This window comes from Bombyx mandarina, chromosome 12 (assembly GCF_030267445.1).
Source record: "Bombyx mandarina strain Sakado chromosome 12, ASM3026744v2".
Classification (NCBI taxonomy): domain Eukaryota; kingdom Metazoa; phylum Arthropoda; class Insecta; order Lepidoptera; family Bombycidae; genus Bombyx; species Bombyx mandarina.
In genome coordinates, this window is record NC_143219.1 from 7,298,723 (window position 1) to 7,325,057 (window position 26,335).

The window sequence follows — 26,335 nt, forward strand, 5'->3', positions numbered from 1 at the left end:
GTACACACACTACACACTACAAACAAAGATTTTTTGACGGGAACGCGAGGAGTGGAGTTGTCTGATTTGTTTTATTATGTTTATTTAGTGTTTCTTCAGGTTTAAATGTGTAATAGCGGTGGTATATTAACTGTTTAATATCTGTGAAAGTGCACAAATATGGGAAAGTGAAACAAAGCCGCTGGACGTAACTTCTCGGGATCCTCTAAAAAGTCCACTGAAAAAATCTCAGTAAATGACCACCATTTTACTGAGATTATATTTCATCCCATATCATCTCAACTATATTCACCCTAGGATTAATATTTTTTTAATTTTTATTTTTCGTAGATTTCACTCCATATTATCATTTATCATAAAATTATGAATGTAAATTAAAGTAAGACATGATCTAAAGGTCTTAGTTACCAGGTCATAAAATCCTTTAAAAAAAACACATTTAAGACAAACAGTAAACTATTGTAAACATTGTTGAGCTTTTTAACTCATAAAACTACGCTTTCTTAATGACTTGTCGATTAAAAAGTGATACATTTTAAAATATCAATTTTTCAATTAAGTAAATAAAGTACGGGAACGGAAAATTAAAACAAATTGGAAGATTATGAAAATATAAAACAAAACAGCACACCCGGTTAGTACATACGAAAATCTTTTTATTTAGATATTATTGTTCCATCCAATGATGTGCTCTGCCTTCTAAAAGTATACGTAAAACCTTAATAAATCGCCTAAATATACTATGACCCAAAACTACTCTCACTACTACACAGTGTCAAGCAATATATTAAAAAATTCAAGTCAAACCACAATACCGGGAATATTGTGTAATGAAATAATTTTCGGTATCTTCCAAATATAAACAATAGTAAATTATCGTACATTACATGGTCTGAAAGATTGTTAGAACTGAAAGAACCCTTTTTTGTTAGTGCTTTATTATATTCGATGCGTATCTAATAACTCAATTTAATTATATCTACAATTTTTCCCATAATTCATTCATATTACAAAGTAGAAATGTGGTGACAGAATGGAACTTTCAGAACGTTCTTTGCTCTGAGGTGTGGTATCTAGGATATAGGGGGTTCCATCTAGGACTTCACACATCCTGCTGATATCTGTGCCTTGGGTCTAGTGGGGAGAATTGATAAATTTGTGTATAACTTCCTGACATCTAAATCACGAGCTTGCCTTTTTTAATTAGATGTCTTGATACAGAAACAATATTTTTTATGAAAATTTATAAATGCATAATGTAATAAAAAAGTGTGGTGTGCTTTTCAGGATATTATCAAAATAACCCTTCTACTCATATGTGTTCATAAAATATTTATAACTATTGATACCATGCACCCCATGGTTTTTTTTTACAATAATATCGTTTTTTCTTACACTATTTTTAATGCAAATTTATTTACTATTGTTTAGTTGGATTTTCTATAAAACCATTTTGTTTATAAAGGTGTACAAATAAGTTTCTGCCATTTTGAGAAAGATGGTGTGGCACGAGGTTTACGCTCGAATTCACAGATGGTAATCGGCTTGAAAATTAAGTCGATCATTTAAGAATAACTTAACCCTATCATATTATTAACTCTGTGTTAGCATCATGTTTTTTTTAATCCAAAAATGTTAAAATTTGAACCATTTTTGTGGGATTTTACTTTTTTAATTTAAAAAAATCTGCAGCTGAGGCTCATCGATTGCTCGTAAAAGCATATAATGAGGCCTCCTTGAGTGAGAGAACTTGTCGTGAGTTTAAAAACGGTGATTTTGACGTAGAAGACAAAGATCGCAGTGGAAGGCCAAAAATTTATGAGGATGCAGAATTAACCGAATTGAAGATTCGTCTCAAACACAAAAAGAACATACACTTACTTTAGAAGTCACTCAGCAAGCAGTCTCACATCATTTAAAATTGTTAGGAATGATTCATAAACAAGGTAATTGGGTTCCATACGAATTAAAGCCGAGAGATGTTAAACGCCGATTATGCATGAGTGAAATGCTGCTAGCTAGGCACCAAAAAAAAGTTTTTACATCGAATCGTCACTGGTGATGAAAAGTGGATACATTATGATAATCCAAAAAGAAGAAAATCATGGGGACTACCTGGCCACGCGTCAACATCCACAGCAAAACCGAATATTCATGGAAAAAACTCATGCTGTCTATTTGGTGGGATCAGCTGGGTATGGTGTATTACGAGTTGCTTAATCCAGGCGAAACAATCACTGGAGCTCTCTACCGAACGCAGTTGATGAGATTGAGTCGAGCTCTGAAGAAAAAACGCCCTCAATACTAGGTACTCCAGACATGACAAAATTATTCTACTCCATGATAATGCTCGTCCGCATGTAGCGGTACCGGTGAAAAATTCTTTAAAAACACTTAATTGGGAAGTACTACCTCACCCGCCGTATTCACCAGATATTGCCCCGTCTGACTATCATCTGTTCCGGTCAATGGCACATGCTCTGTCGGAGCAGCGGTTTACATCATATGCAGATACCAAAAATTGGGTTGATTCGTGGATAGCCTCAAAAGACGAGGAGTTCTTCAGACGTGGAATCCGAACTCTGCCTGAGAGATGAGAAAAAGTAGCTGCTAGTGATGCACAATACTTCGATTAAATTTAAATTACCGTTCTTTCGTAATAAATATTATTTTTTCGACAAAAAACGGCGTAAACTTATTTGTACTCCTAATAGTTTTTTCTTAACTATTATTTATTTTTCATTTTTAGTTAAATTTCAATCATTTAATTCCATTTTTTTTAATTTTTCTAAAATTTCATCTGAATCAGTCAGTAACTTATGCGAGAAATAGGTGATCTGCGTGCCTCCTAGTTTTCCTTCATGGTCTTAACGCAGACACTCCGGGTCTTAAAACGTTTGTTTTCAAAAGATCGCTAATCCTGATGATCCTAGTAAGGATAACAGAACAAACTATTTAAAATATTGAATTGTCAACGGTCCTTAATAATTATGCCAAATGTCGAGTTAATCCGACGTTTTGAAGGGGGAATCATGTTCAAAGATTCCATTACATACCAACATACGTATGAAGCTAATAAAAACGTATTAAAATACGAATACGAGCTTAAACCGTAAAACTAATTTTAATCACAATACAAGTACTTATATTAGATTTAGGATATATTTACAGACACACTGTTATGCAACGGGCACGATTTTTACATTTAATGAGTTCCCGTAATTTCGGCGTCGTTGCAACCAATTGTAAAAAATATTAATCGACGTTGTTATGCAAATTATGTAAGTTCTCGTTCTTTATCCACTTAAAAGTATATTTATTTGTCTCTTGGTGTAATTCCTTTCGAAATGCGTAGGTTTATGTTAAATCTCCTTTTTTGGGCCTGTAGCCAAATCTAATCACGAGATCCTCGTGTCTAAAGGGAGCGCCAGGTATGAGGTATTGTCATCGCCACCCACTAACTCTAATTTATGTGTATTATCTATGCACTAACTGACTCCTCTACATTCCTACTCAAACCTCCCGACATTGTTTTCCTACCTATTCTAGTAACCTTGGGGGGTTATTCTAGATTCACCGAGCTAGTAGGTGAGCTCACGAGGCTCAAACCCAGTGTTGCCAACACTGGCCCTGCCAAGGGCAGTGCTTCGCAGAATCTACCACCGGAACGGAAACAAGACCCACTGGGAAGATTCGGCAAGAAACTCAGTGGGCTGTGTCTACATGTTAAATTACTCGTCGAGCCCTTCGTCGCAAGCGACAGGTTCGGCGAGGACGGCGACCGGTGCTTCAGGTACCTCAAAAGCTCCGTTAATGGATCGGGAGGATCCGTAATGACGTGCTTAGGGCGACGTCGACTATTTACCATTCGGTCCACAGGATGAACGTTCCATGCCCGTGTAACACAGTACCCCAAAGAGATAGGAGGGACTTATCCCATCCTTTTTTTCTTCGGGCCGGGGGCCGAACCTCCTACGGGGTCCCCACGCCTAGGGGGCGCGCGGGGTATGTGGGACTTGACGATCTGCAAGGTGTTGGGAGCAGACCGCGGGCTCAAGGAATTTTAGGGCTCTACCGCACTAAACTACTCCTCTGCACTCTTACACCCGACGTCCGATCTCCGTCCGGGGTTAGAAGCCGGTCAGAGTAGGGGGGTTCCCGCAGTCAATACTATATATAATCAGACACGCGGCGCCACCCCGAGGACGCCCGACCGACGGGTCGTCGAGGCGATAGTCGACGACCAACGACGTCGGTCTCCGCGGTACGGCGGCCCTACTAGGCCGCCCGGGCGATGACTTATACCCCATCCTATCCTAACCCCGCCCTATGACTTAATGAAACTAGTATTCGCGCAATGATCGAAATTTGAGTTTTAGTTGAATTATGTATGTCACTCATAATTTAGATTGGGTTTAGATATAATATTTTATCCATTGCGTTATTGTTGTTTATAGTTTTTTAATATAACGGTGTTTTCTGTGACACGTTATTTACCGTGTTAAAAAAAATCATTTTTTTTAATCCAGGCTACAAATGATTTTATTGCGATATTTCCAGAAGCTTTTGCGTGAAGAGTAACAAACAACCGTCCATCCACATAAAATTTTACATTTATAATAGTTGTAGATTTGATTTCATCTAAGCACGTTACTTTTTAGCGTAAATTAAAAACACCTATAAATTTAATAAGATAGTTTTATATTTTTAACAATAATTCTTCAGTTCTTACTTCCGCAAATTATATTCAACACCATACGTTATCTTTTGACTTACAGCTCCTTGGTTACCAGAAGAAGCATCGGCTTCATAGGAATAATAACTGACAAAAAAACATTTAAAATTATTTAACCTTCAATAAAGTATTTCTTAGTTTTTTAGTTTTTATTACGCAACAAATAGTAAAAAGTAAAGTGTATTACTGATAAGAAAGTTTACAAACAAATAAAATTATAAAACACAATATAATTTCACGTACGTACCTACTCGTTCAAAAAACGGATAACAAAACCTACTCCCTTTAAAAATACATTCTAAAAAAAACATAAATACTAAAAAATACATTATAAAAAAAAAAACATAAATACTATATAAATATTAGAGAATGCATACATATTTTTAAATTCCGGTCAAGATATTAAGCCAAAGTGAATAAATTATTGTTTTGTCATCAGTCATACGTTTGAAAAGTTTTTAAAAGGATCGACCGTCTTGAAGTTGGTCAAGATTACATTAAATGATTCCAAATAGTATAAAAAACTCAACAAAAGGAGGAAGAACTATAATTATATATTACTTTGTTATATATGCTATAATAAATGCGCCACTATCACCTGATTCATGAATTTAGGTACTGTCGAGTAGACCAGATAGTCAAGGCAACTTTATTCAAGGAAAATGCAACGTGTTTCCTTGATTAGTATGAAGATACTGTGGGACACATTAAGTCTTATTTATAAATAAACTAAGACAAAATGGTGAATAATTATTCAGTATACCTTGTTCAGTTCCTATTAACGAGCTTTAGTGTTATCAATTTTTTTTCTTCAAAGTGTCTTTGCTATAGATCTCAAAACGAAATCCGCGTTACATCCTATATTTATCTCCAAGGAATACTGGGCTATTTTTAAAAACAACTCAATAAGCAGTCTTAAATCTAATTAAACTTCACACATACAACGGAGCCTAAGATTTTCTGCCTACAAATATCGAAAACACACATGAGACGAGTATGACGCGCCACGTATGATCCAGACCTCGAATACCAAATATCTTTAACAAATATATTTGTTTCGATCGGAATCTAGACTTGTGGGCGCAGGAGGTTATTAACCATTAGACCTACAAAATAATCTAATGTTCTTTCTTAAACATGGCAGCTATGATAATCAAGTACAGAATTACTATTTGCTGACACAAATCTTAGGTGCAGTGGTACAAAAAGGTACTTTGAAATAAGTTTCAGTTTCTGTATGTACATATATTAAATAACCTTTTAATTCGACCAGAAGGAAACTCCTACATGATCTTAAAAAAAATCGTTTCGTTAGCGACTGATAAATGCAATCTAATTGTATTTCGGCGGAAATGTTTTAAGCTGTTTTGCAACAACTGGTAGGTACTAGATTGTTCTACGATCGATAAAACACATCAACGAATAACGTGGCACGTTCGCATGGGAGTCGGGACGTCACGTCATCTCGTCAGAAGCTTCATATGATAAGGTCAACCCGTTACTAGCTTCCGAACGAATGTTTTGTTCGTTGAACCGACCGACGTCGGGCTGCGTGGACGCACGTATCTTTGCCAGATTGTCGCTTTATTTAACGTTTATAATTGTGAATTGATTGCAATTCAATTAATGGTGAATGAGGTTAAACTGCAATACGTTTTTTCTAATAATCCTTAATGATGTACGTTTGTCTGTAAAACCATTTGCTGATCTGCAAGTTCTAGAGTAAGTAGAAGTAACATTTAGCTTATATTCCTTACTAAATAATCAGTCATAGTAAGCATAACTATTCTAAACTACATTAATTTAGTCCGTCTAACTGTACATGAGTATTTTTTTATTGTCTGTTTAATTTAGTAATTTTTGTTACATTTATTTAAATAAATAGAAAGATCGGTGAATCTGGAAAAATCTAGTAAATACGAACATAAAAACAATTCAGCACACCACCCATGTCAAATGTTATCTAATTAGTTACAATTTAGAAACTTTGTAATATAAATAAAGTGTGAATTGAGATAGTAGTTATCATCTATGATTTCGAATGAATCGAAATGAACGAACCGAGGCGAGGCTTCGCGACATTTTAATCGAACCATAGTAAGACAACTTATTTCTAGATAGCACTCGCACTCTCCGAATTTGATGACACGTGAACTCGTCGAACAACGAGTACAAATTATTTAACCCTTCCGGATGGTGTTCTATTTTTCCCTTTTACAATCGTTATCAATTGGCACTCAACATTCGGGTTGGGTTGAATTAATTTCCTATTTCATTTATAGTTTCATATTCAGTTCAAAATAGTTACACTTTAACAATTGGCTTATCTATTTCTAAAATGCTGACTAGAATGCGATCTTATCACATTATTTAATGGATATTCGTGCCAGATTTATAGCACGTGTAAGTTTTTAATTGCCTTTACCAATCAATTTCATTCACACACATAATATATTGTTATTTGTACCGACTATTATATTTATCGTCAAAATTTGCTTCTAATAATATTGCCATTATAAAGTACAGAATACAAAGATTAGTTCTATAGAAATCGAAGCTAACAAAAATATTTTTTTTTAATCGCCAATGTCTAAATGTTTTAGATACACACTATACGTACGATACTTTGTACGTGTATAATTTCTACATAAATATGTGAGTCAAATCTTTCGAAGATCTTCTAAGGTTCTTCTATTAGACCATTTCAAGTTTCTGCTGTTTATACACACTGTTTACTAAAACAATACACAGTTGGTAGATTATGTTATTCGCCATAATCCTAACTTCCGTAAATTAATAACGTATTCGGAACCAGTGCTATTTATTATAGCCAACGAATACATACATACTTGAGATATTAAAAATACCGTAAGCAGTCGTTGCCCTGTAGACGGGTCTTCATTTTCGGTTTAAAAAAATAAACAATATAAACTCAAAAATTTAACATCGTAAAAATATCAACCCAATATAATTTTAGGTAAGTTTAAGAATTTACATATTTTTTTTAACTTCATTTGTGTCACTCCATGCTGTAATACTGTTGATTTAAAAAAAAATGTATTGGGCAGTGTGTTTAGGCATTCAAGTTCGATTTTAAGGACGGCTTAAAACTAGATTTTTTACAATAAGCACTGCTTAAAAATTTAATTATGTATAACATAACTCTTACATGGTTATTATAATTTATAATAATAGGTTTATTAATAATTTAAACTTTGTCATGTTACTTCAATCAATCAATTCTCCTTTTTTTAAGTTGTTGATGTTTAAATTAGTTGCGATAGAAATTTATTTGAAAATATTAGCCTATCGAGGAAAATTAATGGGATACACTTTACATAATTATACAGCTCAGCATAATATTGACATTAACACGTATTATTAAAAAGTGTATATATAATAAATATTGTTAAAACAACATTGAAAAAATCTTTAAGTGTTGTAAACTTTTTTTATCAGACAAGTTATTAAACCGGTCTGGTTCACATACTAGAATTGTTAAAATTTTCAAAATTTCTATTATAAACCATAGCATAATTAAATACGATATATATAGATACATTGTTTTCCACTCGGCAAAATGTTTTTGTAACAGTTTTCCCCGCATTGTAAGCTCGCCTGGGCTTTTTATGGGAATTACAACTATCCTGCCTTTTTCTGCTGCGAAACAGTTTGAAGGGTGGGATAGCCGGTATGCAACACAACTTAGACTTTGACCACAGATCTGAGGGCGGTAGATTTCTGATTGTGATTTCTATAGACTCTGGTAACCACTTAAGTTATATCTTAGTACATAAAAATACTAACCTTTTCCTACCTATTCTAGTGACCTCGAGTCATACTAGATTCACCAAACGAGTAGGTGAGCTCACAGGGTTCTAACCTGAAGACGTTGCTAACACTATACACAGCAAGAGCAGTGCTTCGCAGAATCTACCACGGAAACGCAACCCACTGAGAAGATCCGGCGAGAAACTCAGTGGTGTAATATGTGTATATTATGTACTATTCATGTGGTTAATAGTACACGTAAAGCAACAATAAATATAGCTAATAGTGGACTTAAAATAATGATTAATATAATTAATGTTACATCTAAAACAACGTTTAATATGTATAAAACACGTACACGTAAAACATTTCTTTGTTTACAGATCGTTTTCATATTTATTTCTGCAAAAATGGAAATAGTAAGGGCGATAGCTTTTTTGCTTCTGTTTTTCTTTACTTCGGCCAAAGCAGAGCTATTCACGGCCATAACGGATGTTGAACCGCTACTGGAAACCCACAAGAGGATCATTGACGATTTAGATGATTACCTGCAAAAAGAAGAGAGGAGACTTTTTACTTTGAAGAAGTAAGCCTTAGCCTTACGTGTAATGTAAATTTGTAGGGCTCATTAGGCATATAGTTTCACATACATCATCCATTTCTAATAATATCAGTTTTATAGTACCTACAACGGCTTCAAATCGGAACGCATCAATGCTTCACGCCTAAAATAAGCGAGATGGTGGTACCTACTAGTGCGGGCTTAACGAACCTAAAGGTCCTAAAAAGAGCTTATAGCCTCCTAATATTGAACGATTGAAATGAGAAAATCTCTTATCATTTCAGTCTTAGATGTCGACGTAATCAAATTAAAAGGGTTTTCAATTTAAAATCTTGACATTTAGTTTTTCTAGTCAATGTCAAGTCTCATCTACTACCAAAAGTATACGTTATTATCAGTGTCAATAAATTTGTTGGCAGTTATCAGCTAACCGTAAGCACTTTTGAACACACTTCATACTACGAACTTGTACTATTGTTATCGAAGCTATTGACGGAATAAAGAACGCAACAACATATTAATATGTACTAGCGTTCTTCGAACCTGGAATTCATACTCAGTGACGTCATGATTTAGTAATTTAGCCAATTAGATGGATAAAAATCGTTTGGTTTTTTACTGTAGCTTTTTTTTATTGCTTAGAAGGGTGGACGGTTCACAGCCCACGTGGTTTTAAGTAGTTACTGGAGCCCATAGACATCTACAACGTAAATGCGCCACACATCTTGAGATAAGTTCTAAGGTCTCAAATATAGTTACAACGGCTGCCCTACCCTTCAAACCGAAACGCATTAATCCTTCACGGCAGAATTAAGCAGGGTGTTGGTACCTACCCGCGCGGACTCACAAGGGGTTCTACCACCTTATTAATTACCACCTGCTTAAATTAATTCCACCTTATTTGTTTCACAGACACTTGAACTTATATAAAAGGGAACACGAAAGGGCTATGGATGACATCCCTAACTACCTCGGCAACCCGATCAATGCTTTCACGTTGATAAAAAGATTAACGGCCGACCTTGATTTTATAGAGGATAGCATTAAAATTGGAACAGGTTTGTTACGATTGAAGTCAAATAAACGCTAATCAAAAAAAATTATATTGGAAAGTCGAGATAAAATTTATTTTATTTTATTATAGTCTTAATTAAATTTGAGGTTGGAACGTGAATCATTGCGATTGGCAAGTCAATAACTTGTATCGGTCACCGTTTACGATTTCGTATACTAACTTCTATTTTAATACAGTCATTAATTATATGTGATTATGTTAATCGAAGAGTTTTTATTTGTATAACGAATTTGAAATATCACTTGTGTTCTAAAATGACAGTCAATATTATTCATTGCGTTTGATTCTACCCTCTTTTTTTTTAGAATACATAAAGAACGTCACAATGAACCACGTAGACGTGAAATATCCCTCATTGGAAGATCTGACGGGAGCAGCTCAGGCACTGACTCGGTTGCAGGAAACCTACTATTTAAATGTACACGATCTAGCCGAGGGTATTTTGAATGGAGTTTCATACAGGTAATGAATTAACTCATTATCAGATTTTTTTTTTTTTGGTCAGGTGGAAATCGCCGGACTCCCATCCTTTTTTTTATTTTTTTTTTATTGCCCTTGTAGGCAGACGAGCATACGGCCCACCTGATGGTGAGTGGTTACCGTCGCCCATGGACTTTTTTTTTTTTTTTTTTTTATTGCTTAGCTGTGTGGACGAGCTCACAGCCCACCTGATGTTAAGTGGTTACTGGAGCCCATAGACATCTACAACGTAAATGCGCCACACACCTTGAGATATAGTTCTAAGGTCTCAGTATAGTTACAACGGCTGCCCCACCCTTCAAACCGAAACGCATTACTGCTTCACGGCAGAAATAGGCGGGGCGGTGGTACCTACCCGTGCGGACTCCCAAGAGGTCCTACCACCAGTAATTACGCAAATTATAATTTTGCGGGTTTCATTTTTATAACACGGTGTTATTCCGTCACCGTGGAAGTCAATCGTGAACATTTGTTGAGTACGTATTTCATTAGAAAAATTGGTACCCGCCTGCGGGATTCGAACACCGGTGCATCGCTTCAACACGAATACACCGGACGTCTTATCCGTTAGGCCACGACGACCACAATTAGGCCACGACGACCATTAGGCCACGACGACCATGCAATGGGGCATGGGGATTCAGCAATGGGGATGAAGGGCGGGGTATGTCGGAGTCGAACCGACTAAAACTTCCTGTCGCTTAACAACCCACGTCCGAGCCTCGCATGAGACAGAAATCATGAAAAGGCAAGGGGGAAGAGTGAAGCGTTTAATGCGGAGCACATCTCTCCCATCACCCTCCCCCTCGGGACGTCGGGCCAGCGATCGTCGGCGCCACGACCAACTGCCCTCTCGGTCGGCAGGCTGTCTGAAGCCCGCCTAGATGGCGCCGGTTTCAATGGGTTATCCTACGAAATACCCCGCTGGGTCAGAACCAGCATGGTTCGAGGATAGCCGGCCTTCCATCACCCGGATGCTCTTGCGTAAAACGCGTGCAGAACAGCTTGCACGTCGTCTTCTTATGCCCCCTTCGCCGGGCCCCAGACCGACATATGAGGGGGACTCGAAACACTTAGAGGGCTTGGGCGAGATCCGCCTCCCTAATCCCCGCTCGACGGCGGCGGGCTTGTGCGTCTCTCACGCGCCCCGCCTCCTCCTTCTGCGAGATGGTGCACTCGCAGAAGTCGAGCATCGCCTTCCACGACTCGTCGTCGCGGAGCATCGATGCCACAACACTCGGCAACGACAAGTCGTTTCCTATTTTTGCGACGAGGACACGGCGCCACCCCTCCCATGCGGGGCAGGCAACGAGCATGTGCTCCGCCATGTCCAAGTCGCAACCACAATGGTAGCACTCTGCCGTCGGCTCGGCTCCGATCCGGTGCAGGAACTCACCGGAGCAACCATGCCCAGTGAGCACCTGCGTGAGCCGGAAAGTGAGGCGTCCTCTGTCACGATTCACCCAATCCACAAGAACCGAGCGAATCGCCTCGATGGTCCTACGACCAGCCAAAGGATCGGCCAGCCGCCTGGACCATGACTCCAGCACGCCGCGATTGGGCCTTCCGCGCTCTGACCACACTGGGGCTGGGACGCGCCACGCCCCGGGCACGAAGGTTAGCCCGCCACTGATAGTCAGCGGCGAGCGCCTCCGCCTCCAGGACCCAAGGCGGCGTCCCAGCCAGTACACACGCCGCCTCGAAAGAGATGGTGCGATAACCACGGATGTCCCTGACCGCGATGGTGCGTTGCGGCCGTTGCAGCAACTTCGCTACCCCCACGGCCAGGGACTGGCCCCACACGGGTGCCCCGTATATAAGGCCATTGACCGCACCAACTCATTATCACATAATTTCTATTGGAGTTACTGTTTAAACTTGGACATCGGCTATTGCAGTTTAATACACGGCTTTCAATGAAATTTTCGTGTCATTGCACAGTGTCATTGATATGAATAAAGTATACAAATTCAAACGCAATCAGATGAGTGCATGCGAGGTGAACGAACGAACACGGAAACATTTTTTTTTATGTCTAAAACAAACAAGACAAGCAAGTTTTTTGGTAATTTTTTTTATAAGAATTTTTCATATCATAATTTTCGATGACGCAACTTCACAATATTTGGTAATCGTTAAAACAAAACGAACAATTTCATTGTAGTGTGCTCTCACTTTGAATCAAGTAGAAATATATATTATCATACTAAAATAATCTCCGATGAATTATATGCCCCCTTTTTTTTTTTTCACACACATTAAAATAAAATGATATTCATGCAAAACTATTGAACGTCGCTGTGAATATAAAAAGATAACAGATTTAGTTGTGTGTTGAAATTACATAATTAAAATTTATCAAACCATACTAGATTGTTAAAAAAATCTTTATTTTACTGGACTAATTTCGGTAACGTCCATCAATCGGTATTTTTTCCAATATTTCCTTTTATGTTCCAACCCTGATTAAGCTGGAACACAAGTCGAATGCATATTTAAAAAAATGACTAGTGCTCTGGGGATTTCCGGTACAAGCTAGACTCTTTCTGCTACCAACCAAAAAATATCTATTATTAAATCAATTTTAACCAATAAATCGCTCCAAAATATCGTATAGAAAATCGGAACTCTATTTTTTGTGTTTCTTAATTCACAGCAACATTTTTTACGTAATTCATCATAGTCTCGATAATTATCTACACAAATTTAGTTCCCTGCATCTAATCTGAATAGCGTGTATAGAAACCAAAACAAGTTTTCTTTTTTGAGATAAATCCGTTTCTTAAGATACAGACAGACAGATGGACAATACCTAAGGTTACGATTTATACAATTTGGACACTTCGACCTCACCGCATACGTGTGTCGATGGGGTCTCGGATAACAGCTTAATAGTGGGCTGTTAGCTTGTTAATTCCTTTGCACATAAAAATGCAATCCTTATTAAAGTAAAAAGGAGAACGAACTTGAATTTGAATCGAAGTATTTCAAATGATTCGTATGCTGTTCTAACCGTTTTAGTTATATGTGTATTCTGTAGGTACATATTATAGTTTACTTTAAAAAGTTAAAAAAGTATTCCTGAAGCTCTTTAAGAACTGAGAAATTTTTAACATTTATTGCGTATAAAATGTTATTATTTATCACACGAGCGACCATCTCATAAATTGGAATTGATTCAAGTATTTTTGTCTTGTCATATTTGTGCAATTAACAAGATCGCCACAAAAACAGGCGGGAACAATAACTTTTTCAAATATATCACACGCTCATACTAAATGCTAAAATTCAAATTGTACTTCGTAAAATTGAGTACCATGGAATAAATTTTATAGCACTTAACAAATTATGAGTTGATTATTGTTACTAGGTTTTTAATTTTTTTTAACGAAATTAAGTAAACTTTGACTTACCTATCTTCATTTTTGGGCAAGATTATGTAAACAATATATTATTATGTTTTTAAACGACTATAAATGATAATTAAGAGATTCTGATAGCTTAATTAGGTATTTATGTCACACGAAATAAATCATTCAAATAAGTTTTTTTTTAATACTGATAGAAGTAGCAGCTCCGATATGAATATCGTGTTACTTCTATGTAAATGATACATGTAACTTTTTTTTAATATACAGTGTTTGTGAACAAATATTATTAATATATGATCAAACATACCGAATTAGTTACAGTAAAATAAAATAAAAACTAAAAAAGAATTTATATATATTTTTTGTGTTACGATGTACTATATAGTCAGACTATATAGTCTGGCCATAAATACTGTTACAATAAAAAATAAAAAAAATCTATAACATATAACATTGATTACTTTTACAGTGTGTTAGTTTAATACATAAATATAAAACAATTTAAAGTATAAAAAGCTTATTCGAAGTGGTCACCATTGGCTGCAATACAGTCCTTTAAGCATTGAGGCCAGTTATCAATAGAAGCACGCACAAAACGTTCGTTTCCAACCAAGACTGCGTAGACCGAGCTTTATGACCTGGCGCCGAGCCTTGCTGGAAGGACCATTCTTGATTATTGAACATGGTTTTGTTAAGGGGCTTTACTACTTTCTCAAGAATGGTATCTTGATACACTTGTGCCGATGTTTTGATACCTTTTTCACAAAAGTATGGCTCAGTGACTCCTTCATAGCTAATACCCCACCAAACCATCACTGAAGCCGGATAGTGCCCACGTTGCACTCTGTCAACTAACTGGGAAGCTTCCTTAGAGCTTTGAGCATAAATACGGTCATTTTGTTTGTTAAAATGTTGCTCAATTGTAAAAAAATTCTCATCCGTAAACAAAAATTTTCTATGACCTCCCTTTGCGTACCGCTTCAGTAGTTGTTTCGATTTTACCACCCTATTCTCTTTTAAATTATCAGTTAAGAAATGACCAGTACGTCTCTTATAGACTGCAAGTCCTAAGTCATCTTTTAAAATACGCGACATGGTTCTAGGTGCTATCTTCATCTCCCGAGATAAAATCTTTTGCTTTCGGACAGGATTTCTTCGAATTCTTTCGAAAGCAGTAAGCTGCTTTAACCACCTTTTTCGTACGAACACTACGTGGACGACCAGATCTTTTTCTGTCACAAACAGAGGAGGTCTCATTGCACCTATGAATAGCCCGGTACACAAACATTTTACTAATACCAAGCGTATGGAGAGTTTTAAAAATTGCATTTGGCTCCATACCTACTTTGTGTAATGCAATCACAGCGATTCGGTTCTCTTTATCACCCCACTCCATTTTAATATCGCAAAATATTGTACAATGTATTGGCGCCGAAATGAGAAAACTCAATGAGCAATCATATAAAAATGTCAGATTCCAAATTCAAATGTAATATTTTGTTTATTTTTAATTGTAACAGTATTTATGGTCAGACTAAGTACATACATTTATTATTTGGAGAAGAGCAAACCTTCCTTTTCATTGGCGAAACTGATTTTACTTTGGCGTAAAATCATTTCGATTTTATTGCAATGTGGATTCCAACGTACACACCTCCATCGTGAATTCGTCTCATAATCCAACTAATCATCGTCGTCGTGGCCTAAAAGATAAGACCGGTGCATTCGTATCGAGCGATGTTCGAATCCCGTAGGAAAGTACCAATTTTATCTAAAGATATACGTACTTTTTTTTCCTACCTAAGCTGATAGCCTTGAGAGGCTATTTCAGCGTCACCTTAACTAGTAGGTGAGCTCACGGGGCTCAAACCTGACGACGTTGCTAACGGATCGGAAACGCGACCCACTGAGAAGATCCGGCGAGAAACTCAGTGGGCTGTGTCTGTGGGTTAATTTACTCGTCGAGCATGCGACGGGTTCGACGAGAACGATGACCGGTGCTTGTGGTACCTAGCACCGTTAGTGGATCGGGAGGATCCGAAATGACATACGTACTTGACAAATGTTCGCGATTGACTTCGTGTAATAAAAATCAAACGTGCAAAATTATAATTTGCGTAATTACTGGTGGCAGAACCTCTTGTGAGTCCGCACGGGTAGGTACCACCACCCTGCCTATTTCTGCCGCGAAGCAGTAATGCGTTTCGGTTTGACGGGTGTGGCAGCCGTTGTAACTATACTGAGACTTTAGAACTCATATCACAAGGTGAGTTGCGGTATTCGCGCTTTAGATGTCTGTGGGCTCCAATAACCACTTCACACCAGGTGGGCCGTGAACGTGAAGAATTAATGTCATTACTGAATGATTGTTCGCAGTACTCCTATGACGGCGAGCGATTGTTACGAACTCGGCCGGACTCTATACAACGATAAAGATTACACAAACGCCTTGGCCTGGATGAAAGAAGCGCTAAGAAAATATAAAGATGAAAACGTCATGTACCCGTTCACCGAAGTCGATATCTTGGAATATATAGGATTCGCATATTATTTAAACGGTAATTTTTTTTTTTTTTTCTTTCAATTTTTTATTAAATCTACGGGTGTTAGGTTATTTAGTTTAAGCGTCATTTTTGCAACTTTACAGGATAGCCATTTACAGTTTAAAATTTAGAAAAAATATCGTGACTAAAAACTCTTTCAGCTATTTGAATGGAGTAAACTTAATTGAAGTTCAATTAAAAACATCGAACCGTTGATGCTAATACCAAATAAAACGGACCTATAATTACAAGAAGATTTTACTGGTGGTAGGACCTCTTGTGAGTCCGCGTGGGTGGGTACCACCACCCTGCCTGTTTCTGCCGCGAAGCAGTAATGCATTTCGATTTGAAGGGTGGGGCAGCCGTTGTAACTATACTTGAAACCTCAAAACTTAAATCTCAAGGTGGGTGGCGCATTTACGTTGTGGATATCTGGGCTCCAGTAACCACTTAACACCAGGTGGGCTGTGAGCTCGTCCACCCATATAGCAATAAAAAATAAAAAAGATAAATGTTGGCGCATATTAGGCGCAATTTCGCTTAAACCAAATAGTCTCACCCATCGATATGTTCGCAGTTATAAAGATTCGATTGATTTACAGGAGACGTCAAAACCGCTCTGGAATGGACTCAGAGACTTCTGTCCGTCGATCCGAAGCACGTACGAGCGCGGGGCAATATACCGCACTATCAGAAGACGATAGCCGAACAAGAGGCCGAATTAAAGAAGCAACAACGTGGGGTATACACGTATATATACACTATACAATTATTTTAATCAGGACTGACCTTCAAAGTTGGAAGCATTATATGAAAGCACAAAAAAATAACTAAAAAAAAAGTAATATTCCGGCAATGACAAATATAAACTTTGATGTATCTAATAGAAATGTTACCACATATATGTATTGGCAACACTGGCTGTAACGACGATGTTTTATGTCGTTATTTAAATCAGTTTTTTTTATTTATTCTAATTTATTGTGTTGTCTATGGCATTGGTGAAATCAAAGTTTTCATGTGAATGATGTTATTTATAGGAAACCTCGGATGAGCCTGAAGAAGGAGACGGTCAAGATTACGAATTATCAGAGTACGCAAAGGAACGCAAAGTTTACGAATCGCTGTGTCGGGGAGAAATGGAAATACCCCATGAGATTACTAAGAGGTTCGTGTTAATTCTAGCATTTAGTAGCACTCAAACAAAATTAATAAAAATACATTTAAATACCCATCTTGTCTTATAATACCACCATGATAATAGTAGTCGATCGCAAATCAATTTTTTTTTGTAAAAAATTACCATAAGTAAGAATAGTAAGAATAGTTTATTTTACTATCGACCATTGGCAAACGTGCCCTTCCCCACTGGCACTGTTAGATGGTAGGTAGGTATCGATTCTTATAAAGAAAATAGCTGACCCGGCAAACGAACTTTTGCCATATAAATTATTTCTAGGAAAGATAAATAACTTATAAACCGACTGCAGTGCGATCTGCCGAGCTGATTTGTGAATCTAAACCATCCAGGGCGCCACCCAAATGCATACAAAAAAATAATTCAAATTGGTCCAGCCGTTTAGTGGGAGCTCACTAACAAACACACGCACAGAAGAAATATATATACATATATACATCCGTGAATACAGACGAGCCCTAGACACGTCCTTACGGATCCATCAGATCCAATAACTCTTGCATTAGACGCCTTCAGCTCTAATACTAGGAGCAGGTTCAGGGACCCCGGTAACCGTACTCGTCGAACTCGACAAAGAGTTCGACGTGCAACCTAATCCATGCGTCAGCCCACTGAGTTTCTCGCCGGATCGTTTCAGTGGGTCAGAATCCAATGCGGTCGTAGATTCACTCTTGAAGCAGCTGCTCTTGAGTTGTTAGGTCTCCTTCAGAGGCGCTCGGGTAGCTTTTAGCAAATCTCACCCCTCCTGGCTGAACCCGTGATCGTCCACCTGTCCTGGTTGAAATGGAAAGCCCTCCAGGCCACCAGTAATCCTTAAATCATTAAAAAAAGGACGACTTGACAATCAATCGAAAATACCGTATAATTAAATATAGTTAGGTTCGATTAATTGAGTAGTGGGTGGTAGGACGTATTGTGAGACCGCACTGATAGGTAGCATCATTCTGCCACGAAGCACCGCGTACTGACTTCAACACGCATACTGTTTACGAAAACTCTGAAACATTAAAGTCAAAATAATCAATCGCGAGAAAAAAACAAATTTTATTTCCAGTGTATAAGTATTGTTTTAATATAACTCTTAATAAAATACTTATCTATCCACTTGATAATAAATCAATAAAACACATGATGTCTGTTTCAAATATCTTGAATTCGATGATACTTTTAACATAAATATTGCATAATTTCGTCTAAATAAAACCTTACAAGTCTCTAAATAAAAAGTCCAGATCAATGTTTACAAAACAAACGAAACTACGTAATTGTTGGCTGAGCAATTTAAAAAAAAGGTTAAGCAAATTTAATACGTACGTACTTATGTATGTATTACCATCCGAACTCGGAATTATGTAGGTGTGGTATGTTTCAACAAACAAATTTGTTACATATTTAGAATAAGCGAATGTTTTAAATATAAAACCGTGTTATATTTATATTATGTATTTTTTATTGCTGCTAAAAGCAAACGAGATGATATTACGCCTGCCATGTATGTATAACAGAACTGGAACCTCGGTATTGTCTTAATGTGGGTAGTAACATTGACTTTTCTATGTCTATGGGCTCCGGTTACCAGCTAACATTAGATAGGCAGTGATACTAGGTCGATACCTAGTTAGTTAGGATATTATCAGCAAAAAAGAAAACTAGCCCAACTAAACCCACCCGCAATCATCTTTCATATTTTGTATTTAAATTAGCGACAGGCAGGAAATTAGAGATAGGTCCGTTACTAAGCCCGCAAGGGTATGTTCCACCACTCTCTCTACTTCTACTGTAAAGCGGTAATGCATTTCGGTTTGAAGGGTGGGACAGCCCTTATGTACCCTATGTATGTACCCTTAGACTTCGAACTCATGTCTCAAGGGGAGCGGCGGCATTTTCGCTGTTGATATTTATGGGCTCCGATAATAATTTAACACCAGATGGGCCGTGAGCTCGTCCATCCATTTAAGCAATTAAAAAGGGTTCCGTGTATGCTAGGCGTTTATTTATATAAATGCAAAGTCGATTGCGATGAAGTTAACTGGCTAGAATTCGGTCAAGCGAACTATATCTAACGCGAGCACGATGTGTGAGCAAAATCGAAAACACGTAGGCAGCCTTTATGTTTGTACATAACCGGGCAATGTATTTAAATTGCGAACGGCTAAAGGTAAAACTCGTTTTAATCAAACACTATAAGTTCGTTGACCTCGATTTGTTTTGTCGTTGCAGGTTGAAATGTTGGTACGTCACCGACACGCATCCGTTTTTAAAGTTGGCCCCAATCAAAGTGGAGCAGATGTACGTGAAGCCCGACATATTTATGTTCCACGAAGTGATGACCGACGAAGAGATTGAGTTCATCAAAAAACGAGCAAAGCCGAGGGTGAGTTGGAAATATAGATAATTTCCTAAATATAAATAACGGTGATAATAATGTATTAATTTTACAAACCAATAGTTACCGTCATACCATAGGAATACTATACTTGAGGTATAGGGTAACTATACTTGAGACTTTAGAACTTATATCTCAAGGTGGGTAGCGCATTTAAGTTGTAGATGTCTATGGGCTCCAGTAACCACTTAACACCAGCTGGGCTGTGTGTCCACCCATCTAAGCAATAAAAAAATATGTACAGTTGACAAAACACTCCCAATTTCAATTTTCTGACAACTAAATAAATGTCAATTTCATTATCCAACAATAACGCACTATTCTGTAAAATCAAAATATAAAATAAATAAAATCTCAACAGATTTCAGTTAGTCTATTTCCCTAAGCGCTAAAAGGGAACTGGCAGAACGTTTTTGCACGACTTCATAGCTACCTCTAGGCATTTTTTATATGAACGAATCATGCAATTGATACGTACATACTATATAGTAATTGATATAGTATATATTATGACAGTCGATACAATTAAAGCTTCACGTCTCCATTGTTGTTGAGGAGAGTACTTCAGCGATTATGTAAATTTTTTTGTTCGATAAAAAATTCAAAATGCCAGAAAAAAGTAGGCCACAAGCCATGAATAATCCGTAATAATTTCTCAGTTCAAACGCGCTGTCGTTCACGATCCGAAAACTGGCGAGCTGACGCCGGCCCACTACCGCATCAGCAAGTCGTCGTGGCTCCGCGACGAGGAGTCGCCGGTCATAGCGCGCATCACGCAGCGCGTCACCGACATGACCGGGCTCAGCATGCTGCACGCCGAGGAGCTGCAGGTCGTCAACTACGGCATAGGGGGACACTACGAACCGCACTTCGACTTCGCCAGGGTAACACATCACATTTTGTTTTGTGTCAACTCAGTGTTTTTTTTAAGGGATTTTATGACCTGGTAACTTAGACTTTTAAGTCATGTCTTATTTTAATTTATATTCTTATTTTTATGAAAAATGATAGTACTATGGAGTGAAATGAAATGAAGATGATTAATTTGAGACATTAATCAACTGGGATGAAAAGAAATGAGATGATATGGGACGAAATATAATCTCAGTAAAATAGTGGTCATTTACTGAGATTTTTTCCGTGAACTTTTTGGAGGATCCCGAGAAGTTACGTTCAGCGGCTTTGTTTCATTTTCCTACATTTGTGCACTCTCACAGATATTAAACAGTTAATAAACCACCGTTATTACACATTTAAACCTGAAGAAACACTAATCACACAACTTCGCTTCTCGCGTTCTCCCCAAAAAGTCCCCCAGCTATTCGCTGGCGTCGTAAGGGGCTATTCCAGCTTCTCGCGGATGGGTAACTGAGTTAAATTTTCTGGAAATTCGAAAAGTGACATGTTTAAATCCGCAATCCGCAAAAATAATATTTTTTTGTGAAAGATAATAATCAAGTAGCGATTAATTGTTGTGTGAATTTACTATTTTATCGCTTCTTTGTTGCAGAAACGTGAGAATCCATTCACGAAATTCGGAGGCAACAGAATAGCCACCGTCCTCTTCTACGTGAGTGTTTTTTTTTTTTTTTTTATTGCTTAGATGGTTGGACGAGCTCACAGCCCACCTGGTGTTAAGTGGTTACTGGAGCCCATAGACATCCACAACGTAAATGCGCCACCCACCTTGAGACACAAGTTCTAAGGTCTCAAGTATAGTTACAACGGCTGCCCCACCCTTCAAACCGAAACGCATTACTGCTACACGGCAGAAATAGGCAGGGTGGTGGTACCCACCCGCGCGGACTCACAAGAGGTCCTACCACCAGTAATTACGCAAATTATAATTTTGCGGGTTTCATTTTTATTACACGATGTTATTCCTTCACCGTGGAAGTCAATCATGAACATTTGTTGAGTACGTATTTCATTAGAAAAATTGGTACCCGCCTGCGGGATTCGAACGCCGGTGCATCGCTCAACACGAATGCACCGGACGTCTTATCCGTTAGGCCACGACGACTTCAAAGAAGCTGAAGATTAAAATCAAACTTATATTAGAATCATTTAATTTAAATTGATTTAGGGTACAATTAAACTCGGTCGTATAGGATGTTGGATATGTTGCTATTACCAAAACTAAAAAAAACTACATTTGTTAACAAGTGTGTTAGTTGATAACTCGAAACGGCGTTGATTGAAACTCGTGACAAGTTCTAAGTGTTGGTGCATAGACGATGTGCAGAATTCTTCGAAGTAGAGTACGGTAGGGATATCCCCTCTTTAGATAAATCTTAAAATGTTATGATGATAAACCAAATTAGTTTGTTAAGTCACAATTTTGTAAGACGGTCTCTCAGATTTAGTCCGTGAGCTCACTTACCGATCTGTGAAGTGGCTAAAATAGCCCCTTAGGCTACCAGCGATTAGGTAAGAAAAAAAAATGTAAGACGTGTGGTTTCCCCCAATTTTTTCCTGTACAGGGTGTTAAATTCTGAAAATTGTGCTGATTAAGGAATTATAAAAAAAAATCCTTGGAAGTATTTTTAAAACGATACTCTAATTCATCTAATAAAGGTCGGCCTCGTTCTCTTTTACTACTTGGTACTAAATTTGTAAGGGAATTTCATATCATTATAGGTAGCGGCTTGGCTCTGGTCCTAGTATTGCTAAAGTCCATGGGCGACGTTACCATTCACCATCAGGTGCTCGAATGCTCGTCTGTCTATAAGGGCAATAAAAAAAAAAAAAAATATTGATTGTTAATTCCTTACTATAAACCGTATTGTACGCTTGTAGATGTCTGACGTGGCGCAGGGCGGCGCTACAGTGTTCACCGAACTTGGACTCAGTTTGTTTCCAATAAAACGAGCTGCGGCGTTCTGGTTGAACCTGCATGCGTCGGGCGAAGGAGACCTCGCCACCAGGCACGCCGCCTGCCCCGTGCTCAGGGGATCCAAGTGGGGTGAGTTCGACAAACACGAGTTCTTTAAAAAAAAGTGCGTGCAACTTGGTACACGTGAATGAAGTGAAACTTCTTTTTCGATGTGTACTCAATAGTAAACCACAATTGGTTTTCTTAATTTTTTATCTTTAAAAGACGGGGGGTGGGGGGGGATGTAAGAGATCTAGAAAAAAAAACGGCGCACGTGAATGAAGTGAGACTTCTTTTTCGATGTGTAGTATTGTGGTTTTCTTAATTTTTCATCCTTAAATCAGATTGCTCTTGTAATAGGGAATGCTGTGTATAAGAGATGCGACAACTTCAACATTTATATTATATATTTTTTAAATTATAGATAGAAAAAACTTTTTTTTTTAAATACTTCATTAAAATATTGGACGCTAATCGTTGCTAACGCTCGCGCTGGCCTGTAACAAGTATACTACGCGCATGCGTTCGGGTGTTACGCATTCACTCTCGCTCTGTCTTTTTGTAGTATGGTAGCTGTAAACGTTTAACGCAACCTTGTTGGAAGTCGCATTAGAAGTTTCATTTCAAAAATTCTGGAAATTTTGCTGAGAACCTACAAAATCAAAAAATATCACAAAAAAATACTTGTATGCCGCCTTAACTTTGTAAATGCATTGCTCTATAATACATTAACATAATTCAGAATATTAGTATCCTAGCCTATTACTGTTAATTTAACCCTTCCTATTATTTAAATTCTATCCACCGTGTACTGTCACGTTGAAATCGCAGCCAAAAAGTTTTTTTTTTAGCTTAGATGTGTGGACGTAAAGCCTGGTGTTAAGTGGTTACTGGAGCCCATAGACATCTACAACGTAAATGCGTCACACACCTTGAGATATAAGTTCTAAGGTCTCAGTATAGTTACAGCGGCTACCCCACCCTTCAAACCGAAACGCTTCAAGGCAACCAATTATAATCTTTTTTTTTTATTATTATTTATTATTTAAAGTGTCAAATAAATGGATACATCAAGGAGGGCAAGAACTGTTGAGGCCCTGCGACCTTGAGTACCAGGAGGAGGGCATCATCCGCAAGATTCCTCGTCCAGTGCCGAAGACATCCAGGTAGACTCCGAGCAACGTGTGACCGAACGGAACTGATCATAAATTGTTCGGTATAGTGCATATTTTTTTAAAATAAAATAGATTAAATATTAAATAGTATAATAGAATGTTGGGTCTGTGTAGTACACGTAGTCGACTTCTGTTTCCAGTGCGAGTTTACGAATGATCACAAGCATAATCGACGAGAATGCATAATTTTAATTAGTTACGGGTCAAGAAAGAAGATTCTCATTATGTAACACGCCATGAAAATTACGCCAACTAACTTTTAGGAGATGTTTTAAACAATTACTTTAATAGATAACCAATAATTTGAGTGCAATATAAACTATACTTTTAATATATTTATTGAATTGTTCCAATTTCTTTTCTTTCCCCTAATTAGAACGTATAGTTTAAGTTTACGTGATTTGTTTGATTGTAAAATATTAACAGTAAACTCGCACCAGGCACACAAAAAAAACTTATATTATTCCGAAGAAATTCACAATTAAACGTATCTAATAAAAAAAATATGTTAATAATAAATAAATTGCAATGAAACACTAATATATTCTAACATATATAACATATTATATATGTTAGACATATTATGTATAACATACATATTATAGTGATGTCTTAGAATAAACCAAGCGCTCGTGGCTTAGTGGTATCATGCCCTAATAGTTCAAGAAGTCCCAAGTATTTTATTTAAAACAGGCATAGCTTTCATGAATAGTTTTAATTGCTATGGTAATGCTGAAAAAACTACTAAAAAGAAAAATGATACAGTATACTAACAGATACATGATTATAATGCGCTGAAACAAAATGTACAATTTAATATTATTATTATTTTTTATTTAGAATGTAAACACGATGATCGACTAATGCTTGCCTAATTAATGACAGACATATTTTTTTTTAAATAATTTATTATTCGTAAAGTTAATTTTAACGTAAGTAATTAATTTATAATACATATCTACCGGAGGCTCTTTCTCTGAATCTCTGTTACAAAAATAACTAATATATTCATCAGAATTATATAGAATAAGACAAATAAAATAGTGATTATGTTCATAGCGCATTCATGTCAAGTTTTATCATAAGAAGTGTACAGATTACATTTATAGATCAATTGTTAACTTTTGCAAGTCTGTCTGCTATTGATCAAGATATGCGGGTAAGTTCCTGCCATTATATTACCTTCACTCATCCGTAGTAGAAATATCACTTTCACAATCACCATATCTACCCAAAGTCTTCCTGTCTTAATTTTACTAGTGATTGGGCGTATTGGAAGTCTCTACCAAAAGGGTACTTGCTATTACTGTATTATATTCTGCGTATTTCTTTCACAAAGCATTCCATAGGGCGTTCCGTTCTGAACGGGTAAAGGAAAAAAAACCTAGACTAATAATAATGTTGAAGAAATAAATATATATTTGGATATGTTTATTTGCAATTATATACTGACAAATATAAAAGCGACTAATTAATGATTAAAAAATTGATTTTATATAAACATAATGTAAATAGTGAGTGTATATTGGAATACGTTCTTAAAAGAAAATCACTCATACTCTTAAAATATGATTTGCCTCTACACCAGTACTTTAAAATTATCAAATATAAATTTAAAAACTGTTCCTATAACTGGAAAATGCATGAAGAAATATAGCAAAGAAAACTGTGACTGATCAAAGTTTTGCATGTATACTTTGAAAGATTATACGTCAATTAACGTAACATACTTGTGTATGTATTGTACGTATCAGTACTACGTGTTAGTATTGTTAGTAACATTTACTAATACGTACACAATATTGACACCGATTCATTCTTGTATGTCCATAATGTTAGTCATGATTTTTTAAAATTTTATCTTTAATCATTATACATTCGTGCTACATGTTTGTCATCTTCCATCTTGCTTTTTGATTTATTTTTATAATTAAAACTTAGTTGTGGATAATCAAAAGACTCTTGTACTATTAATATATTTGTAGTTTTAAGTGAATTACATGTCGAAAATAATAATAAAATGAAAGTACATATTATATTATTAGTTAAGACAAAGCCATTGTAATGCATTTAAAAATTAATATGAAAAGTTCAAATTTATTTTATTGATTTTAGTAAATGTACCATCAGGGTCGATTATCTTTATAAGACAAATAAACAACGC

General features: G+C 36.8%; 1 protein-coding gene and 1 long non-coding RNA gene across 3 annotated transcripts in view; both read left to right on the top strand.

Moving 5' to 3' along the window:
• LOC149501776 (uncharacterized) overlaps nt 1–26,335 on the top strand; it is a 423,933-nt gene that overhangs the window by 309,214 nt on the left and 88,384 nt on the right. The gene's annotated exons all lie outside the window — the stretch shown is intronic.
• Nucleotides 436–26,321, top strand: PH4alphaEFB (prolyl 4-hydroxylase subunit alpha-1). 2 transcript variants are annotated; one of them, XM_028178639.2, is made up of 12 exons: nt 436–634; nt 8,890–9,092; nt 9,981–10,126; nt 10,449–10,605; nt 16,371–16,552; nt 17,140–17,279; nt 17,578–17,705; nt 19,956–20,109; nt 20,781–21,005; nt 21,632–21,691; nt 22,921–23,086; nt 24,048–26,321. In XM_028178639.2, the coding sequence occupies exons 2-12, from the start codon at nt 8,917–8,919 to the stop codon at nt 24,164–24,166; spliced, it is 1,653 nt and encodes a 550-aa protein (XP_028034440.2). In that variant the 5' UTR covers nt 436–634; nt 8,890–8,916; the 3' UTR covers nt 24,167–26,321. The 2 variants fall into 2 exon arrangements, with proteins under 2 accessions (XP_028034440.2, XP_028034441.2); XM_028178640.2 differs by lacking the exon at nt 436–634 and adding an exon at nt 6,252–6,457.

Bases quoted from the DNA above. Each gene is read 5' to 3' on its own strand.
- PH4alphaEFB (XM_028178639.2), top strand. From the start codon at position 8,917: ATGGAAATAGTAAGGGCGATAGCTTTTTTGCTTCTGTTTTTCTTTACT. The intron at 21,006-21,631 runs GTAACACATCAC...TCTTTGTTGCAG, and splicing joins CGCACTTCGACTTCGCCAGG to AAACGTGAGAATCCATTCAC. The intron at 21,692-22,920 runs GTGAGTGTTTTT...GTACGCTTGTAG, and splicing joins TAGCCACCGTCCTCTTCTAC to ATGTCTGACGTGGCGCAGGG.